We start from the raw sequence: 26,637 nt of genomic DNA on the forward strand, positions 1-26,637 counted from the left end.
GTTGCTAAACGTGTTTATATGTTAATTAATGTTCAATTACCATGAGTCTTTTGCGTGACAATAACCAGCTGACAAAATGACCGCCACAGCCCTAAACAGGACAAGTTTAAAAGGCCCAACAATGTATTGCTACTATCACCCCGCCCGCCCCCTGACCCCTCCAGCCCCCCATTGCCCCCCGCCCCCGCCAGCCCCACCCCATACCCGCCCCCTTCTGACCCCCGACCCCCCACCCCCCGCCCCCGCCCCACCCCCTGCCCCCCCCCCCCCACCCCGCCCCCCCCCCCCATTGCCCCCCGCCCCCCCTGCCCCCTGCCCCCGCCCGCCCCACTCCTGCCCCCTGCCCCCCCCCCGCCCCACCCCTGCCCCCTGCCCCCCCGCCCCACCCCGCCTCCTCTTACCTGCATGCCTCCGCTGGATTTCTTGTGGTTGAGAAGCAGTTCCACGGCCCCCACCACCTCTTTGCGGATGGCGTGCAGCAGTGCATCTCCGACATACACATTAAAGCTCAGCAGTAGTTCTATGATCTCCAGGTTCTCATTCTCGATGGCGATCAGCAGAGCTGTGCGGCCTAACGGGTCTATACAGTTAATGTTAATCTTGAAGTAGATCTCGGCCTCCTGTGGGGAAGGGACAACGATAGGATAACTCAGGGATGGTGTAACAATAATTGGGAAGGGATGATAATGGAAATTCCATATCACAATAATTATCGTGGTAAGTTGGATAACCGACAGTGAAGGTAAACTTATTTGAACTCTCTTTTGAAGAAGTTATTTCTTTTCATTAATTGAAGGTGCTGACCATCAATTCACCGAAAACTTCCAAGCACACACACGCACGCACGCACGCACGCACGCACGCACGCACGCACGCACACACACACACACACACACACACACACACACACACACACACACACACACACACACACACACACACACACACACACACACACACACACACACACACACACACACCTGTCCGTCCGTCCCTACCTCCAGAGCCTGTTTGACGCTGCCGTAGTCTCCCTTCTCCACGGTTCCCAGATAGGCCTTCTCCAGGGAAGACAGCTCCGACTCAGACCGGACGATCCGCAGAGGGATACGGTCCCGGTACGAAGAGCTGTCTGTCCGCCGGTAGTACAGCTGAGACATCTCACCTCACCTCAACTCAGCTTTTACGGCAGGTGCTGTTGTGGGTCCTGCTGTAGCTAGGGCATCACAGACTGTAGCGGGACAGAGAAGGTGTGAGAGGGGCAATGAGAGAAGCCTAAAAGATGCTGGGTGAGAAATACATTGAGAGAAGGGTTAGGGTTGATATAATCATGTATGACTTTATTCGTTGTGTATATTGTTTTGTATATTGATGGTTGACACAACCAAAACAAAAGGAGCAATAAAGAGAGAGAACGAGAGAAATAGAGAGAGAGGTAGAGATAGAGAGAGAGAGGGAGTGTGAGAGAGAGAGAGACAATGTCCTGCGCAAATTTCAAATTGGCTTCTTACCAAAATACCATTTGACAGACCACGTATATACACTGAACACCCTTATTGAGAGACAGACAAACAAACAAAGCAAAACAAAAGCAAAGTATTCTCATGATTGTTGATATCAAAAAAGAATTTCACTCAATTTGGAATCAGGGTCTGCTGATCAAATTGATGGAAAGCGGTAATGGAAGAAAAACACATGGTAATATAAAATTAATGTACACAAACAACAAGTGTGCAGTTAAAATTGACATTAAACACACATTTCTTTCCTCTGGGCTGTGGGGTGAGACAGGGATGCATCTTGATACCCACCCTCTTCAACATGTATATCACCATACTAGAATCTGAAGTCAAATGTCTACTTGTTGCTGATGATCTGGTGCTGAAGCACCAGACCTACTGATACCATAGACCTACTGATACCTACTGATACCATAGACCTACTGATACCATAGACCTACTGATACCATAGACCTACTGGACCTACTGATACCATAGACCTACTGATACCTACTGATACCATAGACCTACTGATACCATAGACCTACTGGACCAACTGATACCATAGACCTACTGGACCTACTGATACCATAGACCTACTGATACCTACTGATACCATAGACCTACTGATACCTACTGATACCATAGACCTACTGATACCATAGACCTACTGATACCTACTGATACCATAGACCTACTGATACCTACTGATACCATAGACCTACTGATACCATAGACCTACTGGACCAACTGATAGCATAGACCTACTGATACCATAGACCTACTGATACCATAGACCTATTGATACCATAGACCTACTGATACCTACTGATACCATTGACCTACTGATACCTACTGATACCATAGACCTACTGGACCTACTGATACCATAGACCTACTGATACCTACTGATACCATAGACCTACTGATACCTACTGATACCATAGACCTACTGATACCATAGACCTACTGGACCAACTGATAGCATAGACCTACTGATACCATAGACCTACTGATACCTACTGATACCATTGACCTACTGATACCTACTGATACCATAGACCTACTGGACCTACTGATACCATAGACCTACTGATACCATAGACCTACTGGACCTACTGATACCATAGACCTACTGATACCATAGACCTACTGGACCAACTGATAGCATAGACCTACTGATACCATAGACCTACTGATACCATAGACCTATTGATACCATAGACCTACTGGACCTACTGATCCCATAGACTGACTGTAACGATTTTCCTCCTCTTCTGACGAGGAGTATGAAGGATTGTACCAATGCGCAGCATGGTAAGTGTTCATGTTATTTATTAGGAACAGAAACAAAAACAAAATAACAAAGAGAGTGAAACGAAAATGAAACAGTCCTGTAAAGGTGCAGCAACACAAAACAGAAAACATAGAACACAAAACATCAAATGCCCACCCCAACTCACGCCCTGACCAAACTAAAATAGAGACATAAAAAAGGAACTAAGGTCAGGACGTGACATTCATCCCCAACCAAGGAGGGCCTACAGCAGCACCTAGATCTTCTACACAGATTCTGTCAACTTAGGCCCTGACAGTGAGTCTCAGTAAGACAATAATAATGGTTGTTACGGATACAGGTATCCTGTGTCTGTGTGTGTGTATCCTGTGTACTTTTCTCTCCTTCTCCCCTCACAGGTGAAAATCATCACTCCCCAATCAGTCAACAATCAATCATCAATCAGAAGACACACCTCCTCCTATTTCCTACCCTATCACAGTTCCTTCCCCATGGTTTAAAAACCCCATCATTTGTTTGCTCTAGAGCTCAATCTCTCTGTAAATGCCATGTATGTAGATCTCTGTGTTTCCTCTCTCTTTGTGTCTTAACCTCGCTTTTGTTTGAGCACCTCCATAGCACTTTGTCATCACCTGTGTGTATTGTTTTTGGTTATGGTGTTTGTTTGTTGCTGGTGGGAAAAGGGGGAAACCAAGACAAGTCGCCCATAGGCATACACTACCCGTAGGTGAACTTTGTTAAATACACTAGTTAGAACTGGGCGGACCACCCACTGTATTTTTGGTTAGTTAGTTAGCTGTTGTTAAAGTAGGCTAGTCTAGCTTAGGGGTGTTTTTGTATATTTATTGTTTCTTTCCATGGGTCCAGCTCAGCCCCTTTTCCTGCCCCCCCCATTACCGTGTGTTTAGAAATAAACCTGGAGTTTGACGGTAGATTTCTGTTGTCGTGGTTATTTCGTTCACACTTTTACTTTGTCACAATAATAATTTGCATGAGATATGTTACATGTCTCATTACCATCCCCCCTAGACTGTCGGGCCAAAAGGGATTCGTAATAATGGTGTTCCAAAAAAGGTCCAGTCTCCAGCACAAAAAATAAAAATTGCCTTTGAGCACAGAAGTAATTATACCTACCTCGGCCTAAACATCAACATCACAGGTCACTTCCACAAGGCTGTGAATGAGCTAAGAGGCAAGGCAAGAAGGGCCTTGTACACCATCAAAAGGTACATTCAAATCGACATCCCAATAAGGAACTTCATGAAAAATACTTCAATCAGTTCTAGAATTCATTTCCATCTGTGATTGTGAGGTCACCAATGAAGAATCCACAAAAAATGGGACAAACACCCAATTGAGACTCACAAACACAAACAGACTCCACATAGCCACAGGCCAGCAACACAATTAGACACAACCAAATTCTGAGAAAGCAAAAAAGAAAACTTTTGACACACTAGAAAGAATCAACCAAAAACAGAGCAAATTGGAATGCTATCTGTCCCTAAACACAGCGGCAAAATACCTGACCACCGTGACTGACCCAAAACTAAGAAAATCCTTGACTATGTACAGACTCAATGAGCATTGCCTTGCTATTGAGAGAGGTCGCCATAGGCAGACATGACTCTCAAGAGAAGACAGGCTATGTGCCCACTTTCCAATAAAATGAGGTGTCAACTGAGCTGCACTTCCTAACCTCCTGCCAACTGTATGAACACAGAGATATATACTGTATATATTTCCCACTGATCATACGGACCCACAAAGAATTTGAAAATAAATTAAACATTGATAAACTCATAGCTGTTAGGTGAAATACCGCAATGTGCAATCACAGAATTAATATTTGTGGCCCGTGGTCATGAGGAAAGAGTAACCAGTGGAGGACAAACATTGAAAACACCACCAATATTTATCTTTATTTATCTTCCCAACTATTCGTACCTCAACTATTTGCACATTGCTAAAACACTATACATTTCTGATAATATAACACTTAAAATGTCTTATCTTTTTAAAACCGTGTGAGTGCAATGTTTACTGTTACTTTCTAATCATTTTTTGTTGATGTTGTTAAATAATTTCTCAATTATGTTTATTTTGTTATTTCACTTGTGTTTCACATCTAAACATGTTTTCCATGCCAATAAAGCCCCTTTGAAATGAATTGAATGGAGAGATAGGAGGAGAGAGAGGTGTTGACATATTTGCATAACAAAGGAGATGCTGGAATTCATAATGAATGGTCACATCTCTTATTGTACAGTTCTGAAATGATTGGACAGGTATATTATGCAATTGGTCAAGCCTACTCTCAGAAGGACTATAGGAGGCCTTTTCACCACACTGCCTGTTACATAGCTCTACCATGGCATCGAGGTAGCAGAATTGTTAGAGTTCTTTGGAATTGGTTTTCCCAGTAGCCTATGAAACCAAAGATCACAACTAAGAAGACCAGAGCTTAAAATTAACTTTTATGTTTGGTAAAAAGTTAAAAGCACCACAAAAAGAGATTGATTCAGATATATTCTATAAGTGGCCGAATGTGAATCTTACTTTTGAATCACATTCTCCAGGAGAACCTACACAGGACTAGGAGCCATTTTAATTGCTCCCAGTGCCATCTGATAAAATAGACCTACTGGACCTACTGATCCCATAGACCTACTGATACCATAGCCCTAATGGATCTACTTATACCAAAGACCTACTGATAGCATAGACCTACTGATACCATAGACCTACTGATACCGTATAACTACTGATACCATAGACCTATTGATACCATGGATCTACTGGACCTACTGATCCCATAGACCTACTGATCACATAGACCTACTGATACCTACTGATACCATAGACATATCTATACCATAGATCTACTGGACCTACTGATCCCATAGACCTACTGATCCCATAGACCTACTGATACTTACTGATACCATAGACCTAAAGTACATACTGATAACATATATCTATTGATACCATAGACCTACTGGACCTACTGATCCCATAGACCTACTGGACCTACTGATACCATAGACCTACTGTACGTATTGGTACCATAGACCTACTGATGCCATAGACCTATTGTACATACTGATACCATAGATCTATTGATACCATAGACCTACTGATACCATAGACCTACTGGGCCTACTGATACCATAGACCTACTGGACCTACCAATACCATAGACCTACTGATACCGTATAACTACTGATACCATAGACCTACTGATACCATAGACCTACTGATACCATATAACTACTGATACCATATAACTACTGATACCATAGACCTACTGATACCATAGATCTACTGATACCATATAACTACTGATACCATATAACTACTGATACCATAGACATACGGTACCTACTGATACCATAGACTTACCAATACCATAGAACTACTGGACATACTGATACCATAGACCTACTGGACCTACTGGACCTACTGATCCCATAGATCTATTTATACAATAGACCTACTGGACCTACTGATACCATGGACCTACTGTACATATTGATACCATAGACCTACTGATACCATAGAACCTACTGATGCCATAGACCTACTGTACATACGGTTACTATAGATCTATTGATACCATAGACCTACTGATACCATAGACCTACTGGGCCTACTGATACCATAGACCTACTGGGCCTATTGATACCATAGATCTACTGATACCATATACCTACTGGACCTACTGATCCCATAGACATACTGATACCATGAACCTACTGATACCATAGACCTACTGGACCTACTGATACCATAGACCTACTGATATCTACTGATACCATAGACCTACTGATACCATAGACCTACTGAATCTACTGATGCCATAGACATACTGTACCTACTGATCCCATAGACATTCTGATACCATGAACCTTCTGATACCATAGACCTACCGGAACTTCTGATACCATAGACCTACTGTACATACTGATACCATAGACCTACTGGACCTACTGATAACATAGACCTATTGGATCTACTGATACCATAGACCTACTGTTCCTACTGATGCCATAGACATACTGATACCATAGACCTACTAGACCTACTAATCCCATAGACCTACTGATACCATAGATCTACTGATACCATACACCTACTGTACCTACTGATGCCATAGACCTACTTATACCATAGACCTACTGATACCATAGACCTACTGTACATCCTGATACCATAGACCTACTGGACCTACTGATACCATGGATCTTCTGATACCACAGACCTACTGGAAATACTGATACCATAGATCTACTGATACCATAGAACTACTGATACCATAGACCTACTGCACCTACTGATCCCATAGACCTATTCATACCATGGTCCTACTGATACCATAGACCTACTGATACCATAGACCTACTGCACCTACTGATACAGTAGACCTACTGGACCTGCTGATACCATCAAACCTACTGATACCATAGACCTACTGTACATACTGATACCATAGACCTTCTGGACCTACTGATACAATGGACCTACTGATACAGTAGACCTACTGGACCTACTGATACCATATACCTACTGATACCATCCAGACCTACTGTACATACTGATGAAATAGACCTACTGGACCTACCGATACCATGGACCTACTGATACAGTAGACCTACTGGACCTACTGATACCATAGACCTACTGATACAATAGACCTACTGTTACCATAGACCTACTGGACCTACTGATATCATAGACCTACTGATACCATGGACCTGCAGATATCATAGACCTACTGACACTACAAACCTACGGTACCTACTGACACCATGGAACTACTGATCTCATATACGTACTGGACCTACTGATATCATAGACCTACTGCTTACCATCCCAAGAAACCTACTGATACCATAGACCTACTGATGTCATAGAACTACTGGACCTACTGATACCATAGACCTACTGGAACTACTGATACCATAGACCCACTGATACCATAGACCTACTGGACCTACTGATACCATAGACCTAGTGATACCATGGACCTACTGGACCTACTGATTACCATAGACCTACTGATATCACTCAACGTCAACAAAACTAAGGAGACCTACTGGACCATACTGATATCATAGACTTACCGATACCATAGACCTATTGGACATAATGATACCATAGACCTACTGATTCCATAGACCTACTGACACCATGGATCTACTGTTATCATAGACCTACTGATTCCTTAGACCTACCGGGGGATTTCATAGACCTACTGATACCATAGACCTACTGATATCATAGACCTACTGGACCTACTGATACCATAGACCTACTGATATCATAGACCTGACTCTACTGGACCTACTGATACCATAGACCTACTGATACCATGGACCTACTGGACCTACTGATACCATAGACCTACTGATATCATAGACCTACTGATACCATGGACCTACTGGACCTACTGATATCATAGACTTACCGATACCATAGACCTACTGGACATAATGATACCATAGACCTACTGATTCCATAGACCTACTGACCACCATGGATCTACTGTTATCATAGACCTACTGATTCCTTAGACCTACCGATTTCATAGACCTACTGATTCCATAGACCTACTGATATCAAAGACCTACTGATTCCATAGACCTACCGACTACCATGGACCTACTGATACTGATGAAATAGACCTACTGGACCTACTGGATACCATAGACCTACTGATACAATAGACCTACTGTTACCATAGACCTACTGGACCTACTGATATCATAGACCTACTGATACCATGGACCTGCAGATATCATAGACCTACTGACACTACAAACCTACGGTACCTACTGACACCATGGAACTACTGATCTCATATACGTACTGGACCTACTGATATCATAGACCTACTGATACCATAGACCTACTGATACCATAGACCTACTGATGTCATAGAACTACTGGACCTACTGATACCATAGACCTACTGGACCTACTGATACCATAGACCCACTGATACCATAGACCTACTGGACCTACTGATACCATAGACCTAGTGATACCATGGACCTACTGGACCTACTGGACCTACTGATACCATAGACCTACTGATATCATAGACCTACTGGACCTACTGATATCATAGACTTACCGATACCATAGACCTACTTGACATAATGATACCATAGACCTACTGATTCCATAGACCTACTGACACCATGGATCTACTGTTATCATAGACCTACTGATTCCTTAGACCTACCGATTTCATAGACCTACTGATACCATAGACCTACTGATATCATAGACCTACTGGACCTACTGATACCATAGACCTACTGATATCATAGACCTACTGGACCTACTGATACCATAGACCTACTGATACCATGGACCTACTGGACCTACTGATACCATAGACCTACTGATATCATAGACCTACTGATACCATGGACCTACTGGACCTACTGATATCATAGACTTACCGATACCATAGACCTACTGGACATAATGATACCATAGACCTACTGATTCCATAGACCTACTGACACCATGGATCTACTGTTATCATAGACCTACTGATTCCTTAGACCTACCGATTTCATAGACCTACTGATTCCATAGACCTACTGATATCAAAGACCTACTGATTCCATAGACCTACTGATATCAAAGACCTACTGATACCATGGACATATTGATACTGGTCAAGTTACAAAGGTGGGAGCTGGTTAGCTAGTTAGGTAACATGACTGGACAATGTTGTTTGTTTTCAAATAAATAGCAAGCGGGTGTGAATAGTATGAAAGACAACCCTCTATATGGTTTAATCTTATAAAATATGACCTGCAAAAACGCAATAGAAGGTATAAAATCTAGTTTTTGTTATACTGTTTTAGTCATAACCTTTTAACAGCTGGGTCTAGAGACAAGAGGTTTGATCTAGAGACAAGAGGTTTGGTCTAGAGACAAGAGGTTTGATCTAGAGACAAGAGGTTTGATCTAGAGACAAGAGGTTTGGTCTAGAGACAAGAGGTTTGATCTAGAGACAAGAGGTTTGATCTAGAGACAAGAGGTTTGGTCTAGAGACAAGAGGTTTGATCTAGAGACAAGAGGTTTGATCTAGAGACAAGAGGTTTGATCTAGAGACAAGAGGTTTGGTCTAGAGACAAGAGGTTTGATCTAGAGACAAGAGGTTTGATCTAGAGACAAGAGGTTTGGTCTAGAGACAAGACGTTTAGTCTAGAGACAATAGGTTTAATCTAGAGACAAGAGGTTTGATCTAGAGACAAAAGGTTTGATCTAGAGACAAGACGTTTGGTCTAGAGACAAGAGGTTTAGTCTAGAGACAAGAGGTTTGATCTAGAGACAAAAGGTTTGATCTAGAGACAAGAGGTTTGATCTAGAGACAAGAGGTTTGATCTAGAGACAAGAGGTTTGATCTAGAGACAAGACGTTTGGTCTAGAGACAAGAGGTTTAGTCTAGAGACAAGAGGTTTGATCTAGAGACAAAAGGTTTGATCTAGAGACAAGAGGTTTGATCTAGAGACAAGAGGTTTGGTCTAGAGACAAGAGGTTTGATCTAGAGACAAGAGGTTTGATCTAGAGACAAGAGGTTTGGTCTAGAGACAAGAGGTTTGATCTAGAGACAAAAGGTTTGATCTAGAGACAAGAGGTTTGATCTAGAGACAAGAGGTTTGGTCTAGAGACAAGAGGTTTGATCTAGAGACAAGAGGTTTGATCTAGAGACAAGAGGTTTGATCTAGAGACAAGAGATTTGGTCTAGAGACAAGAGGTTTGATCTAGAGACAAGAGGTTTAATCTAGAGACAAGGGCTTTGGTCTATTTTATAAGGGCTTTTATATATTAGGAATAAAAGTGGCCTCATCTACTTAAAACATACATGTAACATCAATCAGTATAGGAATATGACCACAAGCTATAGACTCATCTACCCCCTTAAAACATACAACCCTAAGCATTAACACATCAATCACTATGTAGATTATGACCACCAGCTATAGACTCATCTACCCCCTTAAAACATACAACCCTAAGCAATAACACATCAATCACTATGTAGATTATGACCACCAGCTATAGACTCATCTACCTAAAGAGCTAACGATGTAAACCTTTCCTACAAGTATTATTATATTTATTGATTGATTGACTATGGCTTTTCCAAATTGCCCAATGTTTCATTGTCAATTAGGATTCCAAGAAAACTTCACAACAGCTGTGGTGATTATTTCTTTATTCTCAAATGAGGAGAGACAAATGTATCACACAAGTCAGAGTTATACTTAATAAAAAAAAAATCTTTAATAAGGGAGAAGGTCACTACATGCACACCGAGTGAATGGAGCGAGAGCTCTGCAGTAATGAGGCTGGTCAGCTCGACACTCTTGACTCTTGATATTTTATAGCAAAGATACACCCCTTAGTCTACATGACAAACAACAGATGTGTGGAATGGGTCACAAGGTGAGACTTGACATATGAGAAAGGAGTATCCCAAGCCAGATAGCGTTTGCTACGAAGATTGTTCTTATTGTACAGAAACAAGAGTTTGGCCCCTTAGACAAGGCTCTTATCTTATCTCCACACATTCTATGGCATAAATCAATTGCCCGCTCCAGATACCCCTATCTCAAGTAAAACCCATGTAATTGACAACACACCTAGACTAGCTGCAGGGAACTGGAGTAGAAACCATCCCTTTGCAAAACCACGGCCTTAGTAGAACAGAGAGGTTTTACTCTTTGTTTAAGTATATACAGTATAATTGTTAACTATTAACATTAAACAAATCAGGTAAATAGGTGATTTTTCTCTCCCACAACAGCAGGCCTGTTTTTGTTGTTATTTAACCTTCATTTTTACCAGGCAGATAGATTAAGAGGAAATTCCTATTGAAGATGACAACGTTCACGTGTTGCCTACGCTACTGTTTTCCTTCGTAACAACGCTGAGGGGAATTTAGGACCTTTTTAACTTGGTGACATAGTTAGATGCATTAGCTTAATGCTCTACATAGGTTACTGGGGAGAATTCAGCAGTGATGTAGCGACTGCGGAGACTAACAGCCAGAACAGGATTTGAACCAGCAACTCAGCCTTTAAATGGTACAATTACTTGTTCCAATGAGGTTCAGACCTCCCCACACAGTACCACGATTACACCTGTTGAAAGGAGCACACAGGTGGGCTAGGGACCCACTTTTTTTGGTTGGAGTGCCAGGTGACTCGGGCTATATAGCTTCCGATTCCAAAGTTATTGGACATTTAAATAAGAATATAATTAGCATGTAGCAAATTTGCCCACTTTGGGGATTAGCCTAATTGTGTTTGTATCTAACTTTCAACGTCTTGAAACGTATAAATATGTTGATTTGTTTCAAAGAGTTGATTAGCCCAATAATGAACTAAAGGAACCCAACATTACTCCTTATAGTCCAAGGACCTTTGCAACCACAGATGGCCACCAGATAATCGCCAGCTGATCGCTCATTAATTAAACCATCAATAGGTGCTAAAATCACCTACACAGCTGATCTCCATTGCATCCATCAGCCGCAACCAACTCGCCGCTCAGTAAAGCCTCCCCAGTCGAAACAGCTATTATGAAAACATTTACTGATGTTTTTGTTCGTTTTGATGTTCGGCAGGGTTTTTTTTCTCTGTTTGCTGTTCGAGCGCACATTGTTTCTTGAGGCAAGACGAAGATCAGTAGCCGACGTCTACACCCCTTCATTAACAGGCAGAGCTTAAACGGATACTTTCAGATTTTGGCAACGAGGCTCTTTATCTACTTCCTCAGAATCAGATGAACTATTGGATACTATTTGTATGTATTTGTGTCCATTATGTGAAGGAAGTTGGAGATAGGTTTGCGAGCCAATACTAACTAGCATAGATACCCATAGACTTCCATTCATTGCTCCAAAGCTAGTTAGCATCCCAGCTAGCGCAGTGGATCTGGGCCGATTCCGGCTGAGAGTTAGACTTGGCCGACCTCATATGGCCCAAGTCTGGGCCGCCTTCGGCGGTATTACTTATGGATAGGATGTGGGGATTGAACTCGGGACGATTCTCGTGTGAGTTATCTGGCCCAAATGTATTACTTGGGGCTCAGGCCGATTGGGGCGACTCTCTGGCAGATGATTACACAGGCTGCTTTATATAATTAACATTTAATTATTTATTTTTCCATATTTTCTAATTATTTGTGATAAAAAACATACATTTAAGATTTAAATGAAGTTCTTTAAGAATCCTGCGTAGTATTTTAGTGTTTCTCATACTTTGTGCAAGGCAAAAGATGAACATTAAAAACTTGGAAAAACTCCACAAATGGAACCTCCCCAGTGGCGCAGCAGTCTAAGACACTGCGTTGCAGTGCAAACTGAGCTGCTCCAGATGCTGGTTCGAGACCTGTACCGGCTGCGACCTGGAGATCCATGAGGCAACACACAATTGTCCGAGTTTGGGGAGGGTTTGGCCTGCCAGGATGCCCTTGTCCCATTGGCTGTAGTGACTCCTGTGGCGGGCCAGGCGCTGACACTGTCATCATGTGTATGGTGTTTTCATCTGACACAAAATGGTGTTCTTGTGGATGGTATAATTTGTATGCATTCAATATTAATATTTAAAATGACTAAATCAGGTAATTTTGTATACGTTTATTTAAATTTGGAATCAGGCCCCTTCTGAGGGTATTCTGGTAAGATGCCGGTCAAAGTCGGTAGATGGAAACCGCCAGATGTTTCTGGGCAGTCATTCATTTTGATTCCTGGCCAAATCCGACACCCGATTCCGGGCCGATTTAATCCGTTCCCGCACATTGGAAGAGGGCTGCTTCAGGGCCGATTCCTCTTTGCTAGCTGGGATTGGCTCGAGGAAATACATTTAACTTCCATCATACTGGACAGAGACATACAAATGGTATCCACAAGTTTACCTAACTCTGGGGAAGTGGATAACGGGCCTCATTGTCAAAATCATGAAGTATCCCTTTAACTAGATGCTCTGTTTAGAGGGGAATTGGCTCTAAACAGACAAATACTCCATTTGAACGTGAATCGATGCTCAGTTGTGTGGTATGGTACAAAAACATGAAGTCCTCTACTTTCATATCAAATCAAAATCATTTCACAAACGCACAATATACACTTACGATTCACTGTTTTAACACAGTTGCAGCCGATAGTATTATTCAGTGACAACACGTTTTATAAGGTCCGTCTTCCGTGCACATACAGGTGTTCAGAGACTCAGATACTCAGATCAGCACAGGTAGTCGACTTTCCGTAAACAAGCGCTGTTACACGGAGATATGGCTGTGGGGAACCCTAACTCTAAAAATGAGTTCATACGGAGCCAGAAGTGGGTGAAGCTAACTGCTGAAAACTCTAGGGATGCCGCCTAGGTTTTTCCAGAGCTACCCTAGTCCGAGACAAATCGGCACGCACCAGTGCGCAGTGCACTCAATTTTATTAACTCAATCACCAGTTCCTTCTTTACCGATCTGAACCCACAAATAGCCTAGAAAACATTATTTTTAGACTGTGTATGATGACTCAAAGTAAATACAACATATAACTCACATTTCGCCGTGGATGTTTAGGGATATATCAATTGATCCCACATAGAAAGATGCCTCTTCTCTCCAGGCTATTCCGCGTTTAGGGGATGCAACAACTGGTTTTCAAAACAAAAACAAAAAAATAACTATGTTTGTATTCCGTATTTAGGTACTAAACGAATAACCTAGAACAATCCGTGTTCTATAAGAGGACTTCACATCGTCGAATCCTTGATGATAAATGCATATGTTTTTATCTTCAGAGTAGCTTATATCCTACTTTATTCCATTATTCCGTGTGAGTGGAGGACATCCATTAACAGAGCACAGTTGTTTTTCTTCATAATCTCTTCTCTTTTTCCGTTAGAAAGAGATAGAAATGGTGCAGCCTATAGCGCAGAAAACTGGGGCAGACAGGATGGAAAGCGTGCGCAGCGCGCATAGAAAGACGATGAAGTGAACTCCGTCAATCTTGCAGGACATGTAACCTACTTCTTTACGATTACAACTGTTTGCAAATATCCTCTGGTTATATTCTCTTGTCCTCGATTTCTGTCTGTTCATCCAGCCGCTCCTTTACACCTGTTGTTGGGAGGAGGCGAACCGAACCGAAGCGCTGCGGGTATAAGCTAATAACGCGAGGTCTCAGAGACCCTGGATTCCACTCTGCCTGTGGGTGCGCGCTGGTGCGCTCGGTGCAAACTACGAAGACGTTGTGCGCATACACACACGCACGCCATTACACACGGACGTTTAGCTTTAATTCAATAACACGTATTGTAACGTCACCGAAGATTTTATGAAAACAACAGGAAAGCTCATTAGGATTTGAAGAACATACCATTCAAGTATTTTAAGTCAAATAATAGTTTCAGAATATTACTATTTGAGGCAACATTGAATCGAATATTATGATTGTGTGCTTGTCATGGATCATTTTGTATTCTATTGTGTGGAATAAATCCCGTGTTGTTGATAGAGAACTAATGAGGCTTTTCTCAATTTTAATGTCTAACATGTGCACTTCACCTTTTTAGTCTAATTAGAATTCTAGTACAGGTCATTAGAACTATATTACAGGTCATTAGAACTATATTACAGGTCATTAGAACTATATTACAGGTCATTCGCTATTACAGGTAATTAGAACTATATTACAGGTCATTAGAACTATATTACAGGTCATTAGAACTATATTACAGGTCATTAGAACTATATTACTATATTACAGGTCATTAGAACTATATTACAGGTCATTAGAACTATATTACAGGTCATTACACCGCTATTACAGGTCATTAGAACTATATTACAGGTCATTAGAACTATATTACAGGTCATTACACCGCTATTACAGATAATTAGAACTATATTACAGGTCATTAGAACTATATTACAGGTCATTACACCGCTATTACAGGTCATTAGAACTATATTACAGGTCATTAGAACTATATTACAGGTCATTAGAACTATATTACAGGTCATTAGAACTATATTACAGGTCATTAGAACTATATTACAGGTCATTACAACTATTACAGGTAATTAGAACCACATTTACAGGTCATTAGAACTATATTACAGGTCATTAGAACTATATTACAGGTCATTAGAACTATATTACAGGTCATTACACCGCTATTACAGGTAATTAGACCACTATTATAGGGCATTAAAACTCTATTACAGGTCATTAGAACTATATTACAGGTCATTAGAACTATATTACAGGTCATTACATCTCTATTACAGGTCATTAGAACTATATTACAGGTAATAAGATCACTATTATAGGGCATTAAAACTCTATTACAGGTCATTAGGACTATATTACAGGTCATTAGAACTATATTACAGGTCATTAGAACTATATTACAGGTCATTAGAATTATATTACAGGTCATTAGAACTATATTACAGGTCATTAGAATTATATTACATGTCACTAGAACTATATTACAGGTAATAAGATCACTATTATAGGGCATTAAAACTCTATTACAGGTCATTAGGACTCTATTACAGGTCATTAGAACTATATTACAGGTCATTAGAACTATATTACAGGTCATTAGAACTATATTACAGGTCATTAGAATTATATTACATGTCACTAGAACTATATTACAGGTCATTAAAACTCTATCACAGGTCATTAGAATTATATTACAGGTCATTAGAATTATATTACAGGTAATTATAATTATATTACATGTCACGAGAACTATATTACAGGTCATTAAAACTCTATTACAGGTCATTAGAATTATATTACAGGTCATTAGACCACTATTACAGGTCATTAGAACTCTATTACAGGTCATAAAAACTCCATTACAGGTCATTAGAATTATATTACAGGTAATTAGAATTATATTACATGTCACTACAACTATATTACAGGTCAATAGAATTATATTACAGGTCATTAGAACTATATTACAGGCCATTAGAACTATATTACAGGTCATCAGAACTATATTACAAGTAATTAAAACTCTATTACAGGTCATTAGAATTATATTACATGTCATTAGAACTATATTACAGGTCATTAGAACTATATTAAAGGTCATTAGAATTATTATAGGTAATTAGAACTATATTACAAGTCATTAAAACTCTATTACAGGTCATTAGAACTATATTACATGTCATTAGAATTATATTACAGGTCATTAGAACTATATTACAGGTCAATAGAATTATATTACATGTCATTAGAACTATATTACAGGTCATTAGAACTATATTAAAGGTCATTAGAATTATTATAGGTAATTAGAACTATATTACAGGTCACTAGAACTATATTACAGGTCATTGGAACTATATTACAGGTCAATAGAACTATATTACAGTTCATTAGAACTATATCACAGCTCATTATAATTATTACAGGTCATTAGAACTCTATTACAGGTCATTAGAACTCTATTACAGGTCATTAGAACTCTATTACAGGTCATTAAAACTATATTACAGGTCATTAGAACTCTATTACAGGTAATTCGAATTATATTACAGGTCAATAAAACTCTATTACAGGTCATTAGAACTATATTACAGGTCAATATAACTATATTACAGGTCATTAGAACTATATTACAGGTCATTAGAATTATATTACAGGTCGTTATAATTATATTACAGGTCATTAGAACTCTATTACAGGTCATTAGAACTCTATTACAGGTCATTAGAACTATATTACAGGTCATTAGAACTATATTACAGGTCATTAGAATTATATTACAGGTCAATAAAACTCTATTACAGGTCATTAGAATTATACTACAGGTCAATATGACTATATTACAGGTCATTAGAACTATATTACAGGTAATTAGAATTATATTACAGGTCGTTATACTTATATTACAGGTCACTAGAACTCTATTACAGGTCAATATAACGATATTACAGGTCATTAGAATTATATTACAGGTCATTAGAACTCTATTACAGGTCAATATAACTATATTACAGGTCATTAGAATTATATTACAGGTCATTAGAACTATATTACAGGTCATTAGAACTCTATTACAGGTCATTAGAACTCTATTACAGGTAATTAGAATTATATTACAGGTCAATAAAACTCTATTACAGGTCATTAGAATTATATTACAGGTCAATATAACTATATTACAGGTCATTAGAACTATATTACAGGTCATTAGAATTATATTACAGGTCGTTATACTTATATTACAGGTCACTAGAACTCTATTACAGGTCGTTATAATTATATTACAGGTCATTAGAACTCTATTACAGGTCATTAGAACTCTATTACAGGTCATTAGAACTATATTACAGGTCATTAGAACTATATTACAGGTCATTAGAATTATATTACAGGTCAATAAAACTCTATTACAGGTCATTAGAATTATACTACCGGTCAATATGACTATATTACAGGTCATTAGAACTATATTACAGGTCATTAGAATTATATTACAGATCGTTTTACTTATATTACAGGTCACTAGAACTCTATTACAGGTCATTGGAACTATATTACAGGTCATTAGAATTATATTACAGGTCAATAGAACTATATTACAGGTCATTAGAACTATATTACAGGTTATTAAAACCACCAGTCTATAACAGGGATTAAAAGATATACACAAAGGACACATCAATACTCTCTTTCGTTTTGGTTCTCTCTCGATATGTGAGTTACATATATAGATTATAGAGTGTGCCAGGAGAGAGAAGGAGGGGGCGTGCAGACAGGAGAGAGTGCTGCAGGAGAGAGAGCGATAGAGAGAGGAAGGTTTCTGTCTCTCCTGCCGCTCCTCTCTGCTGAATAGCACTTCATCAAATGCTTGGAAAACTAATAGGGCTCTTCGGCGCGCACACGTGCACACACACACACACACACACACACACACACACACACACACACACACACACACACACACACACACACACACACACACACACACACACACACACACACACACACACACACACACACACACACACACACACACACAACACACACACACACAAACTGTCTGTCTTCAGCGTCAAAAATCTAAAATCCTGCTTCAATATGTAACCAAAGAGCAACGATTCATCTGTTGCTGCCTTCTCTCTCTCCCAGGAAAAGGACTAAGTAAGTAACGATACAACTTGAATGAGATTTTGTGGACATGGCTACAGTACATGACCCAAAACAGATCCCCATTACAATCAACACTGAAACATATCTTATTCTCTTTCTGGATTTACGTGAAGGAGCAGTCTAAAGTAATGACGGAAGCTATAAATAGCGTTGTGGAGTAAATACTTCACCCGTAGAAGGTCCTTGTGGCTTGATCTGACTGGACAGTAAGCTCTCTCTCTCTCTCTCTCTCTCTCTCTCTCAAAGGGAAATACAAAACAGTGCATTCATTCCTCAGAGGCTAGAATAATAACACAACAGATGACGCCCTCCCAACACTTCAGTTTCTCCTTGACCCTTTATGATTAATTCATGTCATCAAATTGAAAGATTTATGTTAATTAAAATAAAATACCAGACTAGACCTGCCAGAGATTATCTGTAGAATTACTCTGAGGGTTCATTTAATAACCTAACACACCAGATGATGTCCCTCCCAGACTGGGTCCAGCTTTACTGTCAATAGACACCAGATGATGTCCCCCAGACTTGGTCCAGATTTACTGTCAATAGGCACCAGATGATGTCCCTCCCAGACTGGGTCCAGCTTTACTGTCAATAGACACCAGATGATGTCCCTCCCAGACTGGGTCCAGATTTACTGTCAATAGACACCAGATGATGTCCCTCCCAGACTGGGTCCAGATTTACTGTCAATAGACACCAGATGATGTCCCTCCCAGACTGGGTCCAGATTTACTGTCAATAGGCACCAGATGATGTCCCTCCCAGACTGGGTCCAGATTTACTGTCAATAGACACCAGATGATGTCCCTCCCAGACTGGGTCCAGATTTACTGTCAATAGACACCAGATGATGTCCCTCCCAGACTGGGTCCAGATTTACTGTCAATAGACACCAGATGATGTCCCTCCCAGGCTGGGTCCAGATTTACTGGCAATAGACACATGTCAATATCGGCATCAAGCGATCAGGCGTTAACTTGCTATTTTAGCTAGTTATACGTCATACTGTACGTCACACCATACGTCACACTTCCTCTGCCCCCTGTTCATATCCAAATGGAACATAAGGAACATCCAATTGGAGCATGTTACTACTAATGAGAGGTCACCATTGAATGGACATGAACCACAATGGCTGCCATGAGAGGACCCCACTGAATGGACATGACCCACAATGGCTGCCATGAGAGGACACCACTGAATGGACATGAACCACAATGGCTGCCATGAGAGGACCTCACTGAATGGACATGACCCACAATGGCTGCCATGAGAGGACACCACTGAAGGGACATGAACCACAAAGGCTGCCATGAGAGGACGCCACTGAATGGACATGAACCACAATGGCTGCCATGAGAGGACGCCACTGAATGGACATGAACCACAATGGCTACCATGAGAGGACCCCACTGAATGGACATTAACCACAATGGCTGCCATGAAAGGACGCCACTGAATGGACATGAACCACAATGGCTGCCATGAGAGGACGCCACTGAATGGACATGAACCACAATGGCTGCCATTATCATCCTGCTCTGGATATTTGAGGGTTTAATGGGATCTCTATGCTCTGTCGTCCCTACAGGTCTGTTACTACTGATGTGACTACAGAATCAACAGGCTATCTGATCTCTGTCGTCCCTACAGGTCTGTTACTACTAATGTGACAACAGAATCAAAGACATGACTATTAGACAATGCCTGGTGTATACTTTGGCTCTGTCTGAATACCCATACTTACATCCTAAATAGTAAGCCGTTTGATTATGGAAAAATAAATCAGGTTTAAAACTTCTTATGGCTGGAGGCAGTATTGAGTAGCTTGGATGAATAAGGTGCAAAGAGGTGCCCAGAGTAAACTGCCTGCTGCTCAGTCCGGGAAGCTAAGATATGGATATTATCGGTATATTTGGATAGAAAACACTCTGACGTTTCTAAAACTGTTTGAATGATGTCTGTGAGTATAACAGAACTCATATGGCAGGCGAAAACCTGAGAAAAATACAACCAAGAAGTGGGACATCTGAGGTTTGTAGTTTTTCAAAGCTTTGCCTACTGAATACACAATGAGAAATGGATGAGGTTGCACTTCCTAGGGCTTCCAGTAGATGTCAACCGTCTTTTGAAACTGGTTTGAGGATTCTAATATAAATGAGACCTCTTTGAGTCAGTGGTCTGGCAGAGAGCCTTGGTCTCATGACGCGCGCTCCCGACAAGAGTTACTTCTCGTTCCAGTGCTTCTCTGAAGACAAAATAATTCTCCGGTTGGAACATTATTGATGTTTTATGTTAAAACCTCTTACAGCTAACCCCCTCCTTTTTTAATTTCCGCCTGAAGACATACCCAAATCTAACTGCCTGTAGCTCAGGCCCAGAAACAAGGATATGCATATTCTTGGTTTCATTTGAAAGAAAACACTCTGACGTTTGTGTAAATGTGAATTGAATGTAGGAGAATATAACACAATAGATCTGGTTTAGATAATACAATGAAAAAAACATATGTTTTTTCTTTTTATTGTTGTATCATCATCTTTAAAATGAACAAGACAAAACAAACATTCCGATAGGATGATGGGGACAATTTCAGTGAAAAACAAAAGAGGGCAACAGTACTTGTGCAAAGTGTCAGAATGATAACTTCCAAAATGTGTGCTACATGACATTTATCATGAAGTCACCCAGGTGTCCCACACAAGTAGCCTAAATGTACCCAAGTGGCCAAATTGGTGACGTTATACATTTTGAATGGAATAACTATATACAAAATACCAAAATGGTATTCTAACACACCCCCCAAAAATGGAGAAGAAACATGAAAAAAAAAAAAAATATATACATTTACAAAATAACACTTTCAATATTTGGAAGACCCCCAGTCATCTACACAATATTGTGCTGCTGATGCCAGGTGCCATAGCAGTCTCTTTCTGCTGTAAAGCAGAGGGTCACCAAGCAGGGGATGGGGGACCTCATTTTGCAAAGAACACAGCGACGCCTCCATGCTGTGCCCTTTTGGCCCTGAGGCAGATCCATGCCTGCAGAAAGAAATTTGGGCAGATGAACACCACTTGTGGCAGGAGCAGAAGGGACAGAGGTAGAGGGGCCAGAACATGGTGCAGTTGTGCTATGGTGCTGTACCCAGAAAGCTCCTTGATTCACAACTCTCTGAAGGCTAGCTGTGAGAGGGGGGGCTTTCCACAGCTCTTAGCCATTTCCTTGTGTGGGATGAATGCATTCACCACAGCAATGTCGATGAAATGATAGAAGAAGGTCTTGTACCATTTCATCGTCTTATGGAGAACGATCTGCGCATCTGACCTGTCCACACCTCCCATGCTCTTGTTGTAGTCCTTTATTGCAGTTGGAATGGAGACATTTTTTTGTGGTCCATGCCCAGCAGAGCTGAGACAACAGGTGTCCGGCTGGATGAACCAGCTTCAGTGGGGGATGGACACCTTGGCAATGGGGTCTCCCATTCGGAGTCAGTGTCACTGTGAAAGAAAATGTTCAGTTAGAAGAGTTTCACATATGAGCCCTGTATTAACAGGTATAATAAACAGTTATGTATAGAGTACAGTGAACATAAGATGGAATGTATTATTATAGAACTGCTAGATCCAATGTCTCATTTATATTATGACAGATCAGCTAGATCTACTGTCTATTTTATATTATGACATTTCAGCTGGATCTATTGTCTCTATTATATTATGACAGACCAGCTGTATATACTGTCTCCATTTCACTTTGGCCATTGTTGTGGGCCTGCCCTCCCCTCAACAGCCTCAAATAGGCTATTTCATGTGGGGGTGGGTGGGGAGCGGCAGACACACGCATCTCGGCCATGCTCCCTCTAATCCACAATATGTATATATACACACACAAACATAGGTTATGGGTCATACACATACATACAAACATACCCCCACACCCAATGTATAGCCAACGTGTACTTTACACATTTCATTACATTTTTATATATTGCTACTAAAATTACAAAAAATCACAAATAATATTTTATATTATTAATTTCAACATCTGTATATATATATTAAGGTTTGGGATAGGTTTAACACATTACGTTTAGATATGAATTCTGACTGGTTAAGGGTTCATTTAGATATTAAAACGTCTTATGGCTGCAATCCCGTTAACGGGATCGATATGACAACAGCCAGTGAAAGTGCAGGGCGCCAAATTCAAAACAACAGAAATCTCATAAATAAGTCCTCAAACATACATGTATCTTATACCGTTTTAAAGGTAATCATGTTGTTAATCCCACCACAGTGTCCGGTTTCAAATAGACTTAACAGCGAAAGCACCACAAACGATTATGTTAGGTTAGTCTATGTAGTATCCCACCAAGCCACAGAAAAACACAGCCGTTTTTCCAGCCAAAGAGAGGAGTCACAAAAAGCACGAATAGAGATAAAATGAATCACTAACCTTTGATGATCTTCATCAGATGACACTCATAAGACTTCATGTTACACAATACATGTATGTTTTGTTTGATAAAGTTCATATTTATATAAAAAAAATCGGAGTTTACATTGGCGCGTTACATTCACTAGTTCCATAAACATCCAGCGATTTTGCATAGCCTCATCGATTCAACAGAAATACTAATCATAAATGTAGATGAAAATACAAGTTATACATATGGAATTATAGACATACCTCTCCTTTAGATAGTGGAACGGTTGCGTCCCACTTGGGCAAAAACATGGAAAATGCAGCGCGGCAAATTCAAAAATTGATATAAAAATCCGGTAAAAAACAGCTTCCAAAAACGCAACGTCACTACAAAATATTTCAAAAGTTGCCTATGAACTTTGCCAAAATATTTCAAACTACTTTTGTAATACAACTGCAGGTATTTTTAAACGTTAATAATCGATCAAATTGTAGACGGGTCTATCTGTGTTCAATACAGGAAGACAACAATCCATGCTACTTTTCACATCTTGCGCACTCTCAACAGTGTTACCCAGTTCCTAGATGGCCTACTTCTTCATTGCACAAATGAATAACCTCAACCAAATTCCAAAGACTGATGACATCCAGTGGAAGCGGTAGGAACTGAAAACAGGTTCCTAAGAAATATCATTTGCCAATGAACAGACTTAGACCAAAAAAAATATGAACGGTTAGTCCTCTGGGTTTTGCCTGCTACATAAATTCTGTTATACTCACAGACATGATTCAAACCGTTTTAGAAACTTTAGAGTGTTTTCTATCCAGATCTACTAATAATATGCAAGAGTAGCAGGAAGTTGAAATTGGGCACGCTATTTATCCAAAAGTGAAAATGCTGCCCCTATACCTTAAGAAGTTAATGCAACCACTGTGTCAGATTTCAAAATAACTCTACGAAAAAAGCAAACCATGCAATAATCTGAGATGCAATAATCTGAGAACATTAACATAACATTAACATTATAAATATTCCCTTTGATGATCGTCATCAGAATGCACTCCCAGGAATCCTAGTTCCACAATAAATGCTTGATTTGTTCGATAATGTCCAGGGCTTCCATCATCTAGTGGAAGCCCTAAGAAGTGCAAAATCATCCATATCCCACTGTGAATTCAATGGGGGCTGGGTTGAATATTGATCAACCTCAGATCTCTCACTTCCTGTTTGGATTTCTTCTCAGGTTTTTACCTGCCATATGAGTTCTGTTATACTCACAGACATCATTCAAACAGTTTTACAAACTTCAGTGTTTTCTATCCAATACTAATAATAATATGCATATATTAGCAACTGGGACTGAGGAGCAGGCAGTTTACTCTGGGCACCTCTGGGCAACTTTCATCCAAGCTACTCAATACTGCCCCTGCAGCCATAAGAAGTTAATTCTGACCGTTTAAGGTAAGGTTTCATTTAGATATTAATTCTGACTGGTTCAGGTAAGCATTACGGTTAGTTATTAATACTGACTGGATAAAGTAAGAGTTAAGGTTTGCGATTAGGATTAGGATTAGGTTAACACAGAAAAGATTCTCCTCCTGAGTGACGCAGCGATCTAAGGCCCAGCATCACGATGCTAGAGGCATGACTACAGTGGGGCGGCAGGTAGCCTAGTGGTTAGAGCGTTGGGCCTGTAACCAAGCTGACAAGGTATAAATCTGTCGTTCTGCCCCTGATCGAGTCAGTTAACCCACTGTTCCTAGACCGTCATTGTAAATATGAATTTGTTCTTAACTGACTTGCCTAGTTAAATAAATCCTCTGAGCTGAAACGCACGACTTAAGCCTACTAGATGGTAATATATGCTCCCTTTGCCCCTAGTGGCCCCTAGTGGCCGGTATTGAAGGCATCTCCCTACTAGATGGTAATATGTGCTCACGTTGCCACTAGTGGACATTGAAGGCATCTCCCTACTAGATGGTAATATGTGCTCACGTTGCCCCTAGTGGACATTGAAGGCATCTCCCTACTAGATGGTAATATGTGCTCACGTTGCCCCTAGTGGACATTGAAGGCATCTCCCTACTAGATGGTAATATATGCTCCCATTGCCCCTAGCGGACAGTATTGAAGGCATCTCCCTACTAGACGGTAATAGGTGCTCACGTTGCCCCTAGTGGACATTAAAGGCATCTCCTGAAGTCCTATGGACCTGGACAAATGTCAAATACTAAACTATATCTGGTGTGATCTGGCTGTGTATTGGAGTCCCCAAAAACCAGTATGTATTTCTCTCTCAGCTGTTTAAATCCCCATTACTCCCCTCCCTCAGTGGGAGTCTTGGTGATTATCGTTGATCACTCTCCCTCGGTACGGGAAATCAGCCAGGGGATCAGGGGAGAATCCCAAATGGCAGTCCCTTCCTTATTAGGGTGTATTATGCAGAAAATTGGGTAGCATTTGGGAGGCACGCCAGGAGTCTTAGACCGCCACGCTGTCTGCAGCCTGAGAACAAATATTTCGGTTTTTCAAATCTGGATTAGCAGGAAATGAAAGTAGAAAAAATAGAAGGAGGAACAGTAGTCATACCCAGTAATAATCAGAGGAGGCTTTTAAAACTTCATTTGATTTGACCGTACTGTATATTTCCTTTGTATTATTTACTTTTGTGTTTTTTCCCCTCCAACATTTGATTAGGAAAAAAAATGCTTCCTTTTATTAGAGTGATGTCCTTATCTGCAAACATTGTTGAACCATCTATGACTGAGTGACAGAAGTCCAACGATCAAGCTTCTACACGAATTCAACAGTGTAGATACTTCTCTTCCCCAAAGGCTGCACATCTTTAAAGGTTGAACATCATTTGTAAAAGGTCAGATCGAACACTCCCTGCTAAGATGTGTTTGACCTTTTAGCTTTGAAGAGAACACTGTGTGTGTCCATGTAGCATCCTACCGTTACAATGACTCTACAGAGAGAGTCCATGTAGCATCCTACCGTTACAATGACTCTACAGAGAGAGTCCATGTAGCATCCTGCCGTTACAATGACTCTACAGAGAGAGTCCATGTAGCATCCTACCGTTACAATGACTCTACAGAGAGAGTCCATGTAGCATCCTGCCGTTACAATGACTCTACAGAGAGAGTCCATGTAGCATCCTACCGTTACAATGACTCTACAGAGAGAG

General features: G+C 40.5%; 1 protein-coding gene across 1 annotated transcript; it reads right to left on the minus strand.

Moving 5' to 3' along the window:
* Positions 1-401: 401 nt before the first annotated feature.
* Positions 402-15,023, minus strand: LOC121844359 (short transient receptor potential channel 4-like; the record flags this gene model as incomplete). The annotated part of the gene is made up of 3 exons (XM_042314385.1): positions 14,387-15,023; positions 999-1,228; positions 402-620 (listed from the first exon to the last, which is right to left on the minus strand). Coding segments are annotated over exons 2-3 (378 nt in total), but the record flags the coding sequence as incomplete, so codon positions are not given.
* Positions 15,024-26,637: the final 11,614 nt, after the last annotated feature.

Source organism: Oncorhynchus tshawytscha, unplaced genomic scaffold (genome assembly GCF_018296145.1).
Source record: "Oncorhynchus tshawytscha isolate Ot180627B unplaced genomic scaffold, Otsh_v2.0 Un_contig_7357_pilon_pilon, whole genome shotgun sequence".
In the NCBI taxonomy this organism is placed as follows: Eukaryota; Metazoa; Chordata; class Actinopteri; order Salmoniformes; family Salmonidae; genus Oncorhynchus; species Oncorhynchus tshawytscha.